Source organism: Protomyctophum bolini (genome assembly GCF_963924005.1).
Source record: "Protomyctophum bolini genome assembly, chromosome: 2".
Taxonomy (NCBI): domain Eukaryota; kingdom Metazoa; phylum Chordata; class Actinopteri; order Myctophiformes; family Myctophidae; genus Protomyctophum; species Protomyctophum bolini.
In genome coordinates, this window is record NC_137863.1 from 6052828 (window position 1) to 6073827 (window position 21000).

Genomic DNA, 21000 nt, shown 5'->3' on the forward strand with positions numbered 1-21000 from the left:
GCTTATATATGGGGAAATAGCCAATACTTATACTCAAAGCTTATATGGTCTCTCTCTCAACCTGCTCCACAGGTACACGGGCCAGGGTGACGACCCCAGATCCCCAAGATCAGCTTCTTCTCAGCCCTGACATGCTGTTAATACTGGACCATAGAGCCCTGACATGCTGTGAATGCTGGACCCTATAGAGCCCTGACATGCTGTGAATGCTGGACCCTATAGAGCCCTGACATGCTGTGAATGCTGGACCCTATAGAGACCATGCCCTAAACCCCTGAATGCTGGACCCTATGGAGACTATGCCCTGAACCCCTGAATGCTGGACCCTATAGAGCCTATGCCCTAAATCCCTGACCACGACATGCTGTGAATTTGGACCCTATGGAGCCTATGCCCTAAACCCCTGAATGCTGGACCCTATGGATCCTATGCCCTAAACCCCTGAATGCTGGACCCTATAGAGAGCCTATGCCCTAAATCCCTGACCACGACATGCTGTGAATGCTGGACCCTATAGACCCCTGAAATGCTGTGAATGCTGGACCCTATAGAGCCCTGACATGCTGTGAATGCTGGACCCTATGAAGCCTATGCCCTAAATCCCTGACCACGACATGCTGTGAATGCTGGACCCTATGGAGCCTATGCCCTAAACCCCTGAATGCTGGACCCTATAGAGCCTATGCTCTAAATCCCTGACCACGACACTACAGCAGAATGCTTGTACAGTACGAAACATCCAGACCAAGGCTGAGTGAGAAGATCAGGCAGCCAGGATAATGAGGCTGGTTGGGGGCCATTGATACTGGGAGGAGAGTACTGCATGGCCAGCTAGCCAGCCAGATGTATGGAGGATGGAGATGACTGGAGTCTGGAGAAGCTGCTGGAGGTCTCATCATGAACTGGAGAGAGAGCCACAGTTTTCCCCTGGCATCACTACAACTAACTTATGAAGTCAAGTGGAAGAGTCGACGGCGCAAGGTACAGTATGAACTTAGTTTTTTGCTTCCTGGCTGCTGCTTGTGTTTTTAATGCGTGTGTGATTCAAGCTGGTGTGCTAGTGCTGTCATTGTGGGACCCGTTGACCGGGTGGTGTAGTACTATTGCTGTCATTGTGGGACCCGTTGACCGGGTGGTGTAGTACTATTGCTGTCATTGTGGGACCCGTTGACCGGGTGGTGTAGTACTATTGCTGTCATTGTGGGACCCGTTGACCGGGTGGTGTAGTACTATTGCTGTCATTGTGGGACCCGTTGACCGGGTGGTGTAGTACTAGTGCTGTCATTGTGGGACCCATTGACCGGGTGGTGTAGTACTATTGCTGTCATTTTGGGACCCGTTGACCGGGTGGTGTAGTACTATTGCTGTCATTGTGGGACCCGTTGACCGGGTGGTGTAGTACTATTGCTGTCATTGTGGGACCCGTTGACCGGGTGGTGTAGTACTAGTGCTGTCATTGTGGGACCCATTGACCGGGTGGTGTAGTACTATTGCTGTCATTGTGGGACCCGTTGACCGGGTGGTGTAGTACTATTGCTGTCATTGTGGGACCCGTTGACCGGGTGGTGTAGTACTATTGCTGTCATTGTGGGACCCGTTGACCGGGTGGTGTAGTACTAGTGCTGTCATTGTGGGACCCATTGACCGGGTGGTGTAGTACTATTGCTGTCATTTTGGGACCCGTTGACCGGGTGGTGTAGTACTATTGCTGTCATTGTGGGACCCGTTGACCGGGTGGTGTAGTACTATTGCTGTCATTGTGGGACCCGTTGACCGGGTGGTGTAGTACTATTGCTGTCATTGTGGGACCCGTTGACCGGGTGGTGTAGTACTATTGCTGTCATTGTGGGACCCGTTGACCGGGTGGTGTAGTACTATTGCTGTCATTGTGGGACCCGTTGACCGGGTGGTGTAGTACTATTGCTGTCATTTTGGGACCCGTTGACCGGGTGGCAATGACACTGTTTCTGGCTCTGGAGTTGAATGCTAGTCATCATGTGAATCTAGAGTGTGTCTGTTGTGTTGTATCTGCCGTATGTGAGTTCAGTAACTCACTTCAATAATCCCATGAGTGAATTTGCTATTTCCATTTGGTTGGAGATAGAGCTTTTGGGCTTTGACATAACAGCCATCAATTCCAATGGTTCATTTTCAATAGAAGACTGATTGACATTAGTTTATGTACGTTGTTTTGTGGTAGCTGAGGTTTGTTTGTCGTTGTGACAGGGTGGCTGTATTGGCATGGTGGCAAAGAATGTCCCTATGTAGGTCTTTTCTTTCTTTCTTTCTTTCTAGTCCATGGACTTTATTGTTTGTTTAGGGCACTACATGGCAACGTAATACATCATGTAAATAGTTGTATTTGCTACTCTTGTTTCTCTGCCTGTCCATGCAGCCCATGCAGGCAGAGGCCTTTTTGGGGCAGTTCTGGTGTTGAGGTGGAACGCGTGTGTCGAATTCTTGTGGGGTGAACAGTTGTCGAGGTGCGTGGATTACAGACACACACACTGTTGGGATAAAGTAGACCTTTTAAGCAGTTACCATTACTCATAAGAGTGTGCACCCTAGCTGTGCTCAAGCAAGGTCACAGAGGGACAGAAAGATTCCTATAGTGTCGTAGAGAGACGTCAGAATTCTCCAATTCCTATTTGCTGCCCAATTGGTTTAAGGAGTACGTGAACTGCAATAAATAACCTACCGCCCACCCACCCCCATGCACACACGCACGCATGCAAGCACACACACACACACGGATGCGTGCATAGATCTCTGGCTATACTTGCGATGACATCAACCTTTTAGGAGCGTGATTTTACGATTGTCATTTCTACTATTATATTATTACTTGCGCAAGCAGAGCGCGCAAGTAATAATATTATTAACTATTAATTAACTATTAAACTATTAATATAGTTTCGCCCCGGCTCGTATGCACCGTCCCAGCCAACCCGCCACTAATGACGATATGTTTTGGTGTTGGGAGGATTAAAGGTAATGCTCCTGTGTATAACATGTATGTAATTTGGTCCCAGCAAATCAGGCACAATTTGCTGTTTTATTTGCATACGCATCAAAAGTGGCGGGTTGGCTGGGGCGGTTTTTGGCGCAAAGTAACCACAGTATACCGCTAATCAACTTACAAATTACATATATATTATGTATAGTATATGTATAACTAGCTCTCAATGATGACGTAAGAAATATGTGGATTAAGTGCCAGAGTGTAATTGGTTTTCGATGGTGACGTAATGACGATATGTTTTAGTGTTGGGAGGATTAAAGGTAATGCTCCTGTGTATACTTGAACCATACTTAATAATACTAGGTGTTTACATGCATAAAGTAGGTAGGTAGCAAATAGTTACACCTAATAATTAGACATTTCAAACGTTCCTTCACAGAGATACTGAGATTTGACAGTTTACAGCGGTCGAAAGTACTTGCGCCATTTATGGCCTACTAGTGTGCAACAAGCAAGTACACAGAGAAAAATGCTGGGTTGATTCTTGACCCATATGCTGGGTTATGAAATGGTTGACCCATTATGGATTATGGCTGACCCATCATGGTTTAACCATAACCCATATGGGTAATTTTGCACAACCCAATGGATGAGTCAACCCATATACTCTTACGATGGGTTATGGCTGACCCATGATGGGTTAACCATAACCCATAATGGGTAATTTTGTACAACCCATTGGGGGAGTCAACCTATGTACAACCCATGTACTCAGTACATGGGTTATGGCTGACCCATCATGGGTTAACCATAACCCATAATGGGTAATTTTGTACAACCCATTGGTTGAGTCAACCCAAGTACTCACTATGGTTTGTTTTGAGTCCATTGTGGGTTGTTTGTGCACTGCATACCCCATGGAGTCTCACTTGGTGCAGAAGGCCTCAAATCGAAGCCTGCTCTATATTTTTTTTATATTTGCTTTTTTAAGATCACGCACGAACCGTGCATGCCACCGGTTCGGGCCTGGTACAGACCGATTCGTATCGGTGGGTAGACTGACATATGTCAGAATTGTAAAGTTTTGTCAAATCGTCTTAGAGATAATCATAAATATGTATCTACAGGGAAAAGTAAGGGTAGAAAACCAAATCAAACACCAGATTATTGATCAGCGCAGATTATTGAACGTGTCAATATAACTCTCCTCACACACGGACTTACTGTTCTCTAACCCTAACCCAGCCACCAAAACGTGCTAGGGTTAGGGTTAGGGTTGCCGAGGTCGTAGAGCAAAACCGAGACCAGATTCTTGATCAGCTCGTTGCGCTGAAAACACCAATATAAGTTTCCTCTCACACGGACATACGGTTCTCTTAATTGATTAGGGTTACAGGTTCGCTATATCGCTTAATAACTCGAAAACGATAAGGAGTTAGATTCCGATTTCGAGATATGTTGTTCAGTTTTTTGAGACGAACAAGGGGATATCTTGGTTGTCCCGGTACGCCACTCCTAAGTTGGCTTCCTCCACTTTCGGAAGGTACATAGAGGTTTACAACCTAACACCATCCTGAAGGAAGATCTGAAGTTTTGAAAAGTGTCGTACCAGGACAAACAAGATATCCACTTGATCGTCTCGGAAAACTAAACAACATATATCAAAATTAGCCCCCAAGTCCTTATCGTTGTGGAGTTATTGAGAGGGAAAGATTGCCCGCTTTGCAGTCTTTTTGCTGATCTTTGACCTTTATCTGTGTCCTAAAAAATCAGGCCCAGTGTCATTACATCAGGCTTACTTTCATGATGGATTGAGTGAAGTTTCAGATTTTTAAAAAATATCTGGAGGGCTTAGTTCCAGAAAATAGTCAAATTTGCAGTCTTTTTGCTGACCCTTGACCTTTATCTGTGTCCTAAAAAATCTGGCCCAGAGTCATTACATCAGGCTTACTTTCATGATGGATTGAGTGAAGTTTCAGATTTTTAAAAAATATCTGGAGGGCTTAGTTCCAGAAAATAGTCAACTTTGCAGTCTTTTTGCTGACCCTTGACCTTTATCTGTGTCCTAAAAAATCAGGCCCAGAGTCATTACATCAGGCTTACTTTCATGATGGATTGAGTGAAGTTTCAGATTTTTAAAAAATATCTGGAGGGCTTAGTTCCAGAAAATAGTCAAATTTGCAGTCTTTTTGCTGACCCTTGACCTTTATCTGTGTCCTAAAAAATCAGGCCCAGTGTCATTACATGAGGCTTACTTTCATGATGGATTGAGTGAAGTTTCAGATTTTAAAAAAATATCTGGAGGGCTTAGTTCCAGAAAATAGTCAAATTTGCAGTCTTTTTGCTGACCCTTGACCTTTATCTGTGTCCTAAAAAATCAGGCCCAGTGTCATTACATCAGGCTTACTTTCATGATGGATTGAGTGAAGTTTCAGATTTTTAAAAAATATCTGGAGGGCTTAGTTCCAGAAAATAGTCAAATTTGCAGTCTTTTTGCTGACCCTTGACCTTTATCTGTGTCCTAAAAAATCTGGCCCAGAGTCATTACATCAGGCTTACTTTCATGATGGATTGAGTGAAGTTTCAGATTTTTAAAAAATATCTGGAGGGCTTAGTTCCAGAAAATAGTCAACTTTGCAGTCTTTTTGCTGACCCTTGACCTTTATCTGTGTCCTAAAAAATCAGGCCCAGAGTCATTACATCAGGCTTACTTTCATGATGGATTGAGTGAAGTTTCAGATTTTTAAAAAATATCTGGAGGGCTTAGTTCCAGAAAATAGTCAAATTTACAGTCTTTTTGCTGACCCTTGACCTTTATCTGTGTCCTAAAAAATCAGGCCCAGTGTCATTACATGAGGCTTACTTTCATGATGGATTGAGTGAAGTTTCAGATTTTAAAAAAATATCTGGAGGGCTTAGTTCCAGAAAATAGTCAAATTTGCAGTCTTTTTGCTGACCCTTGACCTTTATCTGTGTCCTAAAAAATCAGGCCCAGTGTCATTACATCAGGCTTACTTTCATGATGGATTGAGTGAAGTTTCAGATTTTTAAAAAATATCTGGAGGGCTTAGTTCCAGAAAATAGTCAAATTTGCAGTCTTTTTGCTGACCCTTGACCTTTATCTGTGTCCTAAAAAATCTGGCCCAGAGTCATTACATCAGGCTTACTTTCATGATGGATTGAGTGAAGTTTCAGATTTTTAAAAAATATCTGGAGGGCTTAGTTCCAGAAAATAGTCAACTTTGCAGTCTTTTTGCTGACCCTTGACCTTTATCTGTGTCCTAAAAAATCAGGCCCAGAGTCATTACATCAGGCTTACTTTCATGATGGATTGAGTGAAGTTTCAGATTTTTAAAAAATATCTGGAGGGCTTAGTTCCAGAAAATAGTCAAATTTGCAGTCTTTTTGCTGACCCTTGACCTTTATCTGTGTCCTAAAAAATCAGGCCCAGTGTCATTACATGAGGCTTACTTTCATGATGGATTGAGTGAAGTTTCAGATTTTAAAAAAATATCTGGAGGGCTTAGTTCCAGAAAATAGTCAAATTTGCAGTCTTTTTGCTGACCCTTGACCTTTATCTGTGTCCTAAAAAATCAGGCCCAGTGTCATTACATCAGGCTTACTTTCATGATGGATTGAGTGAAGTTTCAGATTTTTTAAATTTAATTTAGATGAATTTTCTGCATATTCATAAAATCTGCTTAAACAAAATTTGTCTATCATCAACAGCAACAACAACCATAATACATTTTATTTATTTTACATTACACTGTACATTTGAAACAAAGTGGTACAATATTGTATTGATTTATATTATATTTTAAACTACATCTCTTATGTGCATTAAAATAATACTGTGGTATCACCACTTTTAGTAAGCTAAAACATCTTGAGAGTGAAGTGGATATATGGACATTGTGCCTTTAAGAGGATGAGGAGGATGAAGAAGGGCGCGCCGCGCAGGTTAGAAAGTCTGCGCGCTATATATGCAAATTTGTCACTGTGGAGGAGAGAGAACGGCAGGAGGAGAGGAGAACGGCACGAAAGCAGAACTACATTCAAGGTAAAATTGTGTTTTGTTTCTGCACTATTATTGTCTCAACCTTTCTAGCATGCCTTGACGTCGTGTTAAACACGCAGAGGAACACAATGTTCTGCTGGCAATGCTGGGACATTGAGTAGGCTTAGCCCCCACGCAGCAAAGCTAGCTAGCTACTTTGGCTTTGTATTGTGTGGACTCAAAATGTTTGGCGCGAGTGCAATTGGCTCTTTTATATGGTCTGATCTCTATCTTCTATTATAAACACACCACGTTGCTGTTCAAGCATGCACAGTCTGCTGAAAGTGACATGCCATGGCTACACAGCTAACTGCTGTGGCAAACCTCTTCCCCTTGGAGACTAGTGTAGCTACATGCTAACCGTTAGCTTCTCTCTTACCCTTGTACACTACAGTGTAATGTTAGCATGTAGCTACATGCTAACCGTTAGCTTATCTCTCCCAGTGACACAGACAGACACACATTCAGACAGACATTGGCTTAATTATAGTAGTGTATATATATATGATATGATATGATATGATTAGGATGGTGTTTACATTATTGTGGGAATTGTGGTTAAGCATGGAACATAACATTTACTAAAGCTGTGAAACAGTTTATCATTGCTGGTATTGCACTAAAATTGGGCAGCTAAATACTGTGAGAGGCACATGTTGTGAAATACACTGTCTCTCAGCTAATGGGTCCCTGCTTCACCTGTCTAGATTTCCATGTGTACACTGAGAGTTACAGAGCTGTAAGGGTCCATTTGGTTCATATTCATAGCAGATCATAGTATTCTGCTGCTAGTTTGCTTTTCTTTTATGTTGATCTGAACAGGTATAACACCAATTTTATTTCCTTTGTGTTTGTTTCAGATCGATGGACAACTTTGTCTCAGAAAAACTAACAGAGTGGCAGCTACCAGAGCTCATAGACATATTTAGAGGTACAATGTGTTTCCCATCCACATACATTGCTGAGTTGACAACTGCTTTTTGTAATATACCTTGACATTTGTATTGACAATAATTGGCCTCTTGGGACAGACAGATGTGCAGAAAAACCCTGTTCTAATTCAAGGCCATGCTGTCAAAAAATCTAAATGTGCCAAATCTATTCATCAAACATTTTTATTTCTTGGCAGGTCATATGGTACACCCCAGCGCGGAACGGCCGTCCAGCCAGTGGGTACCTGGAGGAAAGGCTGCGTAACACCAGAAAGAAGCTGAGGTCAGCGCTCAGGGGGACTGGCCGAGCACCACAACCAGCACCCGAGGATGGTCCTATTCGAACAGCGGTCATACCAGGTCATTACTAAACGGAAAAATAGAAGGAAGTTCCAACAATGTGGCACATTTGCTTGCTTAAGTTTTCCCAAAACGTAACATGCGCACGTTTAGGGAACACTGTCGCAGACAGAAAATCTTATTAGAGCCTGATTGTAGTGAATGTGAGGAATTTTGCAACTAAAGTAGCTTGTATGACCAGACACCACACAATAGCATTTATAGTTGTTTTAGAACTATTTTAACACACGATATTGCTGATAGGGATGACTGATTAAGCAAAACATCCATCTTTTAGTGACTGACAACATTTTGTTCTTTTTACAGAATCTACCATAACAGAGGAGCGGGCTCTACAACTGAAAGAGTGGTTGAGAAGTAATTCTCAACCACTCAACCAAGTTGCGACCTGCATGCAGGACACGGCAGTCTACAGGGCGAAGTGGGTGAAGGACAACACCAGAGATCTGACCATCAGTCAGATTCTGGAACATTACCCTCACTTAACAACTAACGGCATGGTAAGAGGGAATATTGTACATTTGATGATTAATTTATGTTTTGGTAGTGTGCCACATTTAATTTGATTTAAAATGTTTTCCATTTTATAGATCGCACAGGACTTCCTTATCTTGCACCCAAACGCTGCACCAAATTTGTTTGAGACCTGGCTCCCAGTTTATGCTGAGAAGATCCTGCAGGTGGCACGACTGGAGCGGAAGCTGGATTTGGCGGTCGAAGGATTAACATTAGGTAAAATATTATTTAAATGGTTCTTTGTCAGTCGACAGTCCCTCTTGTGCCAAGAGTCCACAACTACATTGACAGCCTCTGTGTGGGTGTGGCACGCACAGCACACACTTTCAGGTACCCCAGGGTTTTCCTCTTCTCAGGTAGTGTCACCTTCAAATACCAGTGGGCACACCCCTTCCTCCTATAGCCTCGTCTAGACCAGGGTTTCTCAAAGTGGATTCCAGGGACTCTCTGGGTTACTTTAGTGGGGTCTAAATTGACCCTTACAAGTCTGCAACTATGACAGTGTTACAAATGGACCCCAACTGGTCAATTATTTTCCATTTGTACACTGTCATGGTTAGGCCAGCTTCTGGCTTAATGGTGGGAATAACTAAACTACAAACTAACCAGCTGCAGAGCCGCTATTGGCTGCACATGGCGGCATAGGTTACATTCTTGTTGGCTATTGAATGACAAAATAAAGGATATGCCATTCCACCTCGTATTGATACCTATGTCTTCCTGCAGATGGCATTGGGGATCTCGCCCTGCAGCAGTTGCCAGCCTTGCTCCCACCAACTCCATACAAAGTTGGCCGTGGCCGTGGCAGTAAAGTGGTGCGCCACACCATTGCTGAGTGCAAGAAGGCCTTCATCCATCATCAGCCTGTAAGTCCACCAGCACATCTAAAGGGAAACTTTCCATTTTATTTTAACATTAACATATACCTGTTGTATAATGAATGAGTTTGTGTAAGTATTGAGTGTGTGTAATCTACAAGCATATACAGCACACAGCAGAACACAGTAGGGCATTCATAACTACGGTGTTTCACTAGTCGACGAGTAATCCTAAAAAGTTGACAAATAGTTGCCTAGTCATCTAGATATGACCTCACCACGCCCGAAACAATAACATGTCTTAATTCTTGTCAAAATGTCTCTGAAATAGGCTAACTACTGCTCTTGACAGTTTAACAATGCTATTGCTTTACAAATACAGGTATAACAGGACAAGCTTATTCCTTCTGTTAATATACCTCCCGGTTTATCTAATAAGGCAGGGGTTTTCAACTGATTATGAGCCAGGGTCCACCACCCACCACCCTCACTAAAAATCAACCTAGGGACCACCGTTGTGCTGCGAGCGGGATATAAGTTAACGCTTTATATGCATTATGTCTATACAGTACATCTCTCAATGTTTCTCAACCAATGGACTACCAGTATATGAGATTTAGCCTATCGGAGACAAAACTAAGGAACATTTTGTTATCGTTGGATACCATTTTGTCCACAATACCATGCTGTGTTGATGTTTGTACCATAAGAGTGATAAGACACAAAATGAATATGTTTAACAATAAGTTAACTCTTAGAATGTAAATGGACCATTGCCACCTTTTATTATTATTTTTCTTTTAATTCTATACTTTGTAGACATTTGGTCACTCACCCTCACTTTTCTGTGTTTTTCAGCCTGGAACCAACATGGTGGAGTATCTCCAAGCAGCCAAGAACTCCCAAACTGAACCCTACATCCTGACATTGGGCAACAACTCTCAGCAACTATCTCAGGTGTTTGTGATAATTGATGGACAGGCTTTGGAACAGGAGAAACTTATTCAGGCCATCGACGTCTGCTTCAAGGCCTACTACATATTTGACATTGAGTACCCGAAAAAGTGTCAACTTGTGTGGGACTTCCTACAGAGTGTTGTCTATGGAATTCCACTACAAGAGTCCAAGAAAATGGTTGAGTTTCTGCACACTAGAATTCTGGCTTGCCAGTAGAGCACACACACACGCGCACACACACACAAAGTAGTAACACCTCTCCTTTGTCTTGGAGTGGTGAAAACCCTCCTCACAGCTCTCCTCCAGTTAACTGCAGTCAGGCTCCATTTCAATGTGAAAGGCTCATAACCAAAGACACCTAGAAAATGTGAGAATTGTTGTCCACATTGATCACATCGATAGGGCGATAGGGTTTCTCTCCAGTGTGAATTATCTCGTGTTTTTTAAGGCCGGACAATTTAATTGAATCCATAGGGTTTCTCTCCAGTGTGAATGTTCTGGTGTGTGTTAAGGCTAGCAATTTGAGAAGTGTTGGCCACACTGATCACATAGGGTTTCTCTCCAGTGTGAATTTGCTTGTGTGTTATAAGGTTGGCCAATTAAGAGAGGTGTGAATTCTCTGGTGGCTTTTAAGGCTGGATATTAGAGAGAAGTGTTTTATCCATGGTCCAAATGTCAATGTTTGATGTTAAAATGTTAATGTTTTCATGCTTATCTTTTATAAAATGACTTTAAAGAATCCAGCATGGTTTGTGTTTATTACATTATTCTTTGCATGACCAAATCTAGCATGTATTTTGTTATAGGTTTGTAGTTGAACTGTAGTTTAACCGTAAAGTAACACTGTATATATTGTTGTTTAATAAACCCATAATTGATTTATTTAACTCATGATTTGAATAGTATAGTATATAACTTGAAGTGAAACAACCCAGAATGGTACATAATTTAACCCAGAAATGAGTAGAATATATAATGCATGATATGGGTTGCATTTACTCAGAAGTACAGTTAATTTAACCAAGAAATGGGTAGAATATATAATAAATACTATGGGTTGCATTTACTCAGAAATGGGTAGAATATATAACTAATACTATGGGTTGCATTTACTCAGAAAGGGGTAGAATATATAACTAATACTATGGTTTGCATTTACTCAGAAGTACAGTTAATTTAACCCAGAAATGGGTAGAATATTTTAACTCATCCACTGGGTTAAAACGGACCAACCCATCTTGCTGGGTAAAATGAACTACTGCTGGGTTGGTGCTATAACTACCCAGGGGATGGGTTAAAAACTACTCAGAATGGGTTGTTTCTAACCCAGGCTTTCTAAGTGTGTATGCACTCGATAGAGTGCAGTTCTAGTTGTGAATGAATGGGACCCGAATGGAAACAAGACCGCAAGGTCTTTCTTCTGTGCTGTCCACTGGACCAATGCTGTGCTTGACTGTACCTTGTACTGTAAGAATAAGCAGTGCGTGCACCTTTTTTGGCTACTCAGTGGAAGCAATGTAACATATGGAGGAATAAAGTAAGCTATTCATATTTAAAGAAATGTCATGTTGGACTATAAAGGCTTTCAGTATAATCTATATTTGTCACAAATGCATATGCACGCACATACTGTGTGTGTGTGTGTGTGTGTGTGTGTGTGTGTGTGTGTGTGTGTGTGTGTGTGTGTGTGCGTGTGCGTGTGTGTGTGCGTGCGTCCGCTCGTGCGCACCTGCCTGTGCGTGTGTGCCTGACTGCCTGTGCATGCGTGCGTGCGTGTACTGAATTTATTAGTAGTCTGCCTGCCCCTGTGCAATTTACCTAAAAGGCAAACAAAAAATTACTTTTTACCCCTATACTGTATGTCCCCAATGTGACTGACCAACCACCAAAAACACATGTAAGCCTACCGGTACTCATTTTTATGACAATTGCCTGACAACTAAAACTTTGATCGTGACAACCCCTGACTTGGATCAGGCATTTCATCAGGCTAAACCTGGAACAATGTTGAACCGATGTCAACAAAGGGCTTATTTATAGGGCTGTGAGGCAGTGATGTAACAAACTCAAGTAAACATGTGTCTGAGTCATTAAACCAGATTCAAACATGCTCTTTCTCCTGTGATTTGAAATGTCATAATTTGGCTCTCGGTGGAAAATGTCCAAACTGTTCCTTTTGTATTGTTGTTAAAAAAAAGAAAATAGTCAGATCTACAAGCTCACAATGTGATGTGTTGTGAGCTTGTAGATCTGCTATTTTCACTACTTTAGGAGATATAAGGTTTATCTGCCGACAGCAATTTACAATTATATCTTGTTTCTATATTGTAATGTTGTCTTTCCGAGGTAACTTTAATACTGTGAACTAAGTAGTTAGCATCAAAGCTGCATGTGAGACTTAGGCCCCATTTACTCTGCAGTCACATCCGGTCAAATCTGATTCAAAACTGACTTATTTCTGAAATCTGATCTTTTGGCCCGACCATCACACTGCATTTGTAAGTGTGTGTTCAGACTGGCAGCGAAATCCAGCCTGAACATGATGTGCCACATCCAGATTGGAATCCGATCTGTTTAAATACCGGTAAGTCTAAACACAAACACTGGTCCTGGGAGCTGTAAAACAGTGTGCAGACTTCTTCCTAAACACAAACAAGTCACATACAAGTTGCATGAAATCTGACTGAGATCTCCTTAAATTTGAAACCACCTCTGAATGTGACTCAAGTGACATTTGTAAAAATCTGATTCCATGTGACCTGTCTGCATTTAGACTTATTTAAACAAATCGGATGTCAATCTTTGATGTGGCACAGGTCTGATTCAGGCTACATTTGGCTGCTAGTGTAAATGGAGCCAAAATGTATTTAAAGAATAACATGACATTGGACAAAAACAATTCTTGGATGAGTCTATTAAATAACAAAATGCCATGTCATGTTTTAATATTAAAAAAACAAACATTTTATTTACATAAATTACAAGCACAAACTCTTTCACAATAGTCTAAAACAGTAAAACATTGTCCTTTATATCAAGTAGTTGTCTAGTTTTGTTATCACAATATGATTAATTGGATATCACTGCCTTTTAAAAGGAAAGGGGACAATTTATTTGATATTATGTATATATATATATATATTTAAACTGTTATCTAAAGAAACATTTGGATATTATTCACAGCACTGTAAGGACAAGATCAAATGTATCACACAATGATTGTTACACAACCACTCAAGTTAACGAGACCTCATGACAAGGCACAGTGCATTCAACACGTCTAAACCTGTAAACCACGGACACCACAGCAATGATCAATCTATACAAAAAGGCTTTACAGTTGAGTTGGCACACATGTGTCTGTCACACCAACATCATTTCACAGTTTCAAGCAGCCTATACTGTTGCCACATTCAGTCCATACAAACAGAATTGTCTCTCTTGTAGCTAGTTTTCTGGAACAGTTTTCTTTTTCTTTTTTTTTTACTATCACGGACAGCCTTGTTTCATGAAGAGTCAAGAGATGAATGCTGAGTCACAGTCTCATTGGATGGGGTCACAGGGGCCGTCAATGTGTCTGTACACAGACACATGACAAGACTTTTCCATGTCCATGGCAAACCTTTCATTATTTTTCCGCCGCACAAAAGAGTCCTATAGCATTCCCAAGGTGGCAAAAAATCCAATGCAAATATCCTTTTGCATTGTACGGACGGTGGTCTCCCTCCACAATAGTTTTTACTTTTCTATTCATTTTATATACTTTCTGATCTTATAATATGCAATGAAAGCACCGACTGACTTATGATGATGACGCAATTATTAACCCATTCTGAACGGGAACCCATTTTGGTGTTATAGCATCATGTCGTCCTTTAGCTATTGAAAAATAGCAGATCTACAAGCTCATAGCGTGCCACCGAGTGGCGCGCTACGAGCTTGTAGGTCTGCTATTTTTGAAAAATCGAAGAACGACTGACATTTTTAGAATCTGATCTCAGGTCAGAATGGGTTAATCAGACCAGTGTGTGTGTCCCAGTGGAAACCTCGTATGAATCTGATCTCAGGTCAGAATGGGTTAAAATCCCAAACACGGAATAGTCTTTGACTGCAGTGGCTGAGTTGCCATGCAGTCTCCAGGTTTTCCTCAAAATAGGTAGGCCTATACACTGGTTTAATTAATGGTGAAATTTAAAAAATGTGTATACAGTATAGCACATTGGCATAGACACAATGAGACATTAGGAGTCCACTAGGTCTATGTGTTTCTGGCAAGCTGCAAACGTTTTTTTATTTTATTTTATTTTTGAATGAAGCCAATAAGGAAGTGCCGTTCTCATTCATCCCTCCCCCTAGACTTAGGGTCGATTCATACTCCTATTTTAGAGCCGAATAAAAGTCGGTTTGGCGCTGTAGAGCCTACAATTTGACGTCATTTGAGGTTCGGGGGGGGGGGGGGGGGGTACCGTCCTAAAGTCGGCTCTTCGGTGCTACTGAAATTTTCTGACGAGCCGAAATCATTTCGGCACTACAGCGCCGAAACAGGAGTATGAATCGGCCCTTAGACTACCACACTGCAATGTTGCAACTGCAATGTTGATTTGACCGGAAATTTACACTTGATTTCATTACCTCAGTAATCATTGTAATAATAAATACGACATTATGCTTCCAGTCGTTATAGTTTAAAGTCTTCTATCAATTACCATGACGTGCATTATTTGTGGAATGCGGTCCCATTCATTTAAAAATTGATAATATAGTAGTAGGGTATGCTTCTATAGGGCTTCTACTGGCTCTCCATGAGTGTGAAGACCCGCCCCCGCTGTCCTTCCAGCCAGCATAGCATTCGTTTAGGGTTGCTTTTTCGAGATCGGAAGTTCCAAGATGGTGGATTTGAATTTGCAGAAACAATGGCATCAAAGCGGGTCTGTTGTTGAAACCAATGGGTGACCCGACCGTCACCGTTCGCTTCTTAGGCCATGTGTTTTACAGCTGATGGTTTCTAGTCTATATTATTATTGCCCGCCCATTTTGTATGTCTGTGGCAAGAATGAAAGTTGAACGAATATGTCCATGTCAACGACCAGCATGGTGGTATGAGGGGGTGACTGCGGAGGGGCAGAGTCTTGTTGGGTGAGGGGGTGACTGCGGAGGGGCAGAGTCTTGTTGGATGCAGGGGGTGACTGCGGAGGGGCAGAGTCTTGTTGGATGAGGGGGTGACTGCGGAGGGGCAGAGTCTTGTTGGATGCAGGGATGACTGTGAAGGAATGATGATGTCTTGTGCTTGGGAAACGGAACGGGATCTGGTTCTACAAGGAAGACGTGGTGGAGTCCAGCACCTCGCGACCGTTACAAACCGCTGGCACGTAGTTGGAGGCTGATCCTGATCCTGATCCTGCACAAACAAAATGCACAGTTCAGGTCCCTGGCTGCACACAGAGCGCGTTTTTCGCGATTTTTAACAGCGTTTCTCCATCGGTTTTCCGAGTCCAGTGTTGTGTAACCACCTTTAGGCTATACTATCGACAGTTCTCAACCTGTGAGTCAGGGACCATTGGTGAGGATGTTGCAAGCGAGGCCCCTATACCGACACTATAACAATATATAAATACATTTTATAATCTAATCTTTAAACCATGAAAAATGTAGTTTTCTTTGTTTTACCGATAAATAGGAATGTTAACCCATTCTGAACGGGAACCCATTTTGGTGTTAGCATCATGTTATGCTTTAGCTATTGAAAAACAGCAGATCTACAAGCTCATAGCGCGCCACCAAGTGGCGCGCTACGAGCTTGTAGGTCTGCTATTTTTGAAAAATCGAAGAACGACTGACATTTTTTTAGAATCTGATCTCAGGTCAGAATGGGTTAATCAGACCAGTGTAGTGTCCAGTGGAAACCTCGTATGAATCTGATCTCAGGTCAGAGTGGGTTAAGCCCAACACACACCGGGTGTGCAGCGACGTGGCACAGGCGTTGCCGCGCAGCGACGCCTGGAAAATAGAACAGTGGCGTATCGGAGCGTTATGCGAGGCGTGAACGCGCGTCGGACACCGCGTCGGACGCGTCGGACACCGCCGGTGAGGGATAGGTTAATTGAAAATAACGTATAGGCGGCTGTTTTGATGCGCGGCGTTCGCAGGCGGTGTGTGTAGGGCTTAACCCATTCTGACCTGAGATCAGATTCATACGAGGTTTCCACTGGACACACATTGGTCTGATTAACCCATTTTGACCTGAGATCAGATTCTAAAAATGTCAGTCGTTCTTCGATTTTTCAAAAATAGCAGACCTACAAGCTCGTAGCGCGCCACTCGGTGGCGCGCTATGAGCTTGTAGATCTGCTGTTTTTCAATAGCTAAAGCATAACATGATGATAACACCAAAATGGGTTCCCGGTCAGAATGGGTTAAGTAGTTCCATTGATCCAAGCCAGAACACAATCGATTGATTGATCAATAAAATGAACATGCTAAAAAAAAAATGCATGCGGCCCACCCATCTGACCACTTAACACGGCAGCTGAATGGTAGAGTTTAACATTTTATTCGTTATGCAATTGTAGTGATAATTGGAAGTAAAATTCCATCATAGGGGAGAGCTATTAGTGCAATTATGGAGTGGCTGTGAGCAGTTTTCAGTACTGTAGTTTTCTACTCCACTACGTATGTACATCTCAGGGACAATATACTTTTACTTCACTACAATGATTTGAAAACGAGTTACTCACTAGTTACTTTGTAGATTTGTATTATTACAAAACATACATTAACCACTTCAGCTCATATACATTTTCAGCCATTTGAAAATAGCCGATCTTGTAGATCTGCTATTTTCATAAGATTTTTATGAATTTGATACATTTGAAACCTGAAGTGGGACATTCTGCATGAGTGCTTTTGTACTTTTACTCAAGTACTTTTTGAAGACCGGACATGTACTTGTAACAGAGCATTTCTTCTTCATTGCAGTATTGATATTTTTACTTAAATAAGTAAGTGGATTAAGTTACCTTTTGAGTAGCCTCGGTACCCAGGCTTTTATTTTCGTTTGCATTCGTCTCAAAAAGAAAAGCCTGGGCAAACGCATTGGAAGATCTGGCATAGGAAGCCCACTTCCTTGTATTTCGCTAGAGGGGCGTCGCTCCAAATTTGGTGACGTCAGTGTACTCCGCTGTTTTCTACCGGGGAGGGGGAGGGTCTGGGGAGGAGGGGGGGGCGAGGGCGGGCGCTCATATCGGTGAACCAATAGCGTGAATCCTTTCTACGTCTGAGCATAGACATGGTGACACCCCGCCTGCCTCTGATTGGCCTACCGACACTGCCGGCCGCACCAGACTTTCCTCCGAGGTGGAGGATACATGCTGGATATAGTCTCCCGCGAGGTTATACTCCGTGGTGGGAAATAATACAAGTACGATATAATACAAGAGAATGACAGCTTGGCACACTTTTATTTTTGTAGAAGAGGCAAAACTAATATTGTTTATGCTGTTTGCTTTGATGGAATAATAATTGATTGTGTGTTCTAAATAAGGTGTGTTGATTATTGTGTAATTTATTTGTATGTGTAAACATTATTGTACTATCAACGTCTCTTTTCCATTGATTCTTTATCTTTTTTTAGTATAATAGTATTGGTTTACTATAATTAGATTAATACACGATAATCAACACTAACACTTTATTTAGAACACACCCAATCAAATCGTAGTACAACATACATGTTCAATCAATTATTCAATCAAAGCATTAGTTTGCCTCTTCTACAAAAATAAAAGTTACAAGTTAGGACAGTCTGGTGAGACCATGGGGGCAAGATGGGCAGTGTCGGTATAGGCCAATCAGAGGCAGGGGGGGGCGTTACCATGTCTATGCTCGGACGTAGAATAGATTCACGCGAACCAATAGGATCCAGTTGCTTTTTTTTTCGTGTCGGCACCCGCCCCACTATAGACCAGAAATCACACGGGCTGGCCCAGGCTACCTTTTGAGTAGCTGGAGCTGGGCGCTGAGGCAGCCGACACCGTGGTGCCAAAGCGGTTGCCTGCGGCCCTGAGTGAGGTGACGTTCTTCTGCGGCTGGAACAGGATGATGTGGACTTTGGGGGAGAAGAGGCACCCCAGAACCACTGACCCGCTGAGACTGACCGAGATACACATGGTGGTGGTCTGCACCTGAGAATGATAAATGATAATTAATGTATTAGTTAAGTGCTTTGCGGAATATGGTCAAAGAGCACCCTGGCAAGAGATGTAAAACTATACAACATAAGATCAGTGAATAAAATAACATTTTATAAAACAATAGACACACACTTCGCGCCACACTGAAATGGCGCGAAGACTTGTTAACCCATTCTGACCGGGCACCCATTTTGGTGTTGGCATCATGTTATGCTTTACCTATTGAAAAATAGCAGATCTACAAGCTCATATCGCGCCACCGAGTGGCGCGATACGAGCTTGTAGGTCTGCTATTTTTGAAAAATTCGAAGAACGACTGACATTTTTAGAATCTGATCTCAGGTCAGAATGGGTTCATCAGACCAGTGTGTGTCCAGTGGAAACCTCGTATGAATCTGATCTCAGGTCAGAATGGGTTATAGGAGCCCGGATGGGATCCGATGGTAATTCCGACGGAGCATATTAGTCCGACATGCGGGGAACAACGGTCGGACTACCGCTCGAACATGCGCTGCTCCCGTGCTTGCGGTTATTGGTGAGGTTACCGTTTGAGGTATAGGTTGACGGTCTAATGACTGTCGGACCAATGATAGTGTCTAACCCATTCTGACCTGAGATCAGATTCTAAAAATGTCAGTCGTTCTTCGATTTTTCAAAAATAGCAGACCTACAAGCTCGTAGCGCGCCACTCGGTGGCGCGCTACGAGCTTGTAGATCTGCTATTTTTCAATAGCTAAAGCATAACATGATGCTAACACCAAAATGGGTTCCCGGTCAGAATGGGTTAAAGCCTGTACCTGCCCGGACTGCAAAGGCCCCGGTCGCCCGTTGTAATTACCGTAGTAGGCAGGCTTTGGGAATTACCAAGAGAGAGGATCTAAGGCTCTGCACATGCTGGTGTCAGCATGTCTGAGATATAACTGGGAGCCTTCAGTGCTTTCATCAGTAAAAATCTATTATATTGTACGTAACTAGTGAAGAAGCAGCTAAAGTGGGTGTGATGATCTCCCCAACGCCGGCTTCCCTCACCCGAACAAGGGCCAATTGTGTTTGTGTAGTAGATGCTCGACAAAGCACCACAATATGATTTGAACCCACAACCTCCGTGGTGGTGGGCAGTGCAGTGGGCAGACACTTTACCCCACCACTCCACCCGAGTGCCTTCATTTCTTGGGAGTTCATGGAGAAGAACATCAACACAGTATTATTCCAAATAAAACAAGGATCTATCGCATTTATCTACTTAATAATGCAGAAAGTGTTTATGAGGCTTTAATGATTGCGGGCCATTTCACTACTGCATTTCTTATTTGCATGTGAAATTAAGTATTACGTTTCAAAGTGTATACGGTTTATTGAGTGTGATTCATTCGCATTCATCTTTAAACAGCTGTTTCGTGTTTACTCTGGGAGTGTTTAATTATTCCTATAGCGCTCCCAGTGTGGAAGGACCTTTGAATTAAAGTAGGACAATTAGTACGGGTAAATGAACCCTGTTGACCATAAAATAATAAAGTTATTTCTAAGCTCCTTAAAGCAGCAATCGAACAACGGTCTCCAGCTTATATGCAGCCTGTAGATTTCAAATTTATTTTTCATTCACATTGGTGGGATTGGTGGGATCTTATAATTCAAATGAGGATGACACATTTTGTTGTGCCATATTCTTTATTTAGCCTATAATATATAGAAAATGCGCATTTCCAAACATTTATGCTTGAAATGCACAAGCAACCAGAAACATTCACAAAATGATAACGGCAGAAATCCCTTGTATCCATGCAGTGGTCATGCATATTTATTTTACTGGTGTTATACTAGTTACACTACAAGTGTAGGCCTACATACATTACCGGTATGTACACTACAGTACTTGTATGTTCATGGATAACAGAGCAAAATAAAGGTCGAGGTTTAAGCTATAATCACTGTTGGCTGTCCTGGCCAAGTCAAAGCCTTGTCTTGTCATCATTGCTGTCAAGTGGAAACCTTGTATGTCCAAACCTGTTCCTTTTTTATTCTATTTCTATTTTTTTAAAGTAGTGAAAATAGCAGATCTACAAACGGACAATGTGTGTAGATCTTTTAGATCAGCACTATACTTGTTCACTATACTTTTGCGTGATGATGCTCTCATTCAAATATGGAGATACAAGGTTTCTGCCCGACAGCAATGTCATATTTCAGCCGCTTAATGTGAGCCGAC

At 42.2% G+C, this 21000-nt stretch overlaps 3 protein-coding genes across 6 annotated transcripts in view; 2 read left to right on the plus strand and 1 right to left on the minus strand.

The window, feature by feature from the left end:
* LOC308330666 (RNA-binding protein 5-like) overlaps nt 1–21000 on the plus strand; it is a 239561-nt gene that overhangs the window by 29925 nt on the left and 188636 nt on the right. The window lies entirely within an intron of this gene.
* LOC308326516 (uncharacterized protein) lies at nt 6981–10821 on the plus strand (the record flags this gene model as incomplete). Its single annotated transcript, XM_080779435.1, has 6 exons — nt 6981–7025; nt 7883–7953; nt 8621–8814; nt 8905–9046; nt 9557–9696; nt 10507–10821. The coding sequence occupies exons 2-6, from the start codon at nt 7887–7889 to the stop codon at nt 10819–10821; spliced, it is 858 nt and encodes a 285-aa protein (XP_080635561.1). The 5' UTR covers nt 6981–7025; nt 7883–7886.
* grm2b (glutamate receptor, metabotropic 2b) overlaps nt 15911–21000 on the minus strand; it is a gene marked incomplete at its 3' end in the record, with an annotated part of 37678 nt that continues 32588 nt past the window's right edge. Inside the window, exons 10-11 of one of the 4 annotated variants that reach the window (XM_080793927.1) lie at nt 18596–18785; nt 15911–16003 (exon numbers count right to left, since the gene is read on the minus strand). In XM_080793927.1, coding sequence (XP_080650053.1) covers nt 15918–16003; nt 18596–18785 — 276 coding nt within the window. The remainder of the gene's footprint in view (nt 16004–18595; nt 18786–21000) is intronic. The other 3 variants (XM_080793928.1, XM_080793930.1, XM_080793929.1) reach the window with 3 other exon arrangements.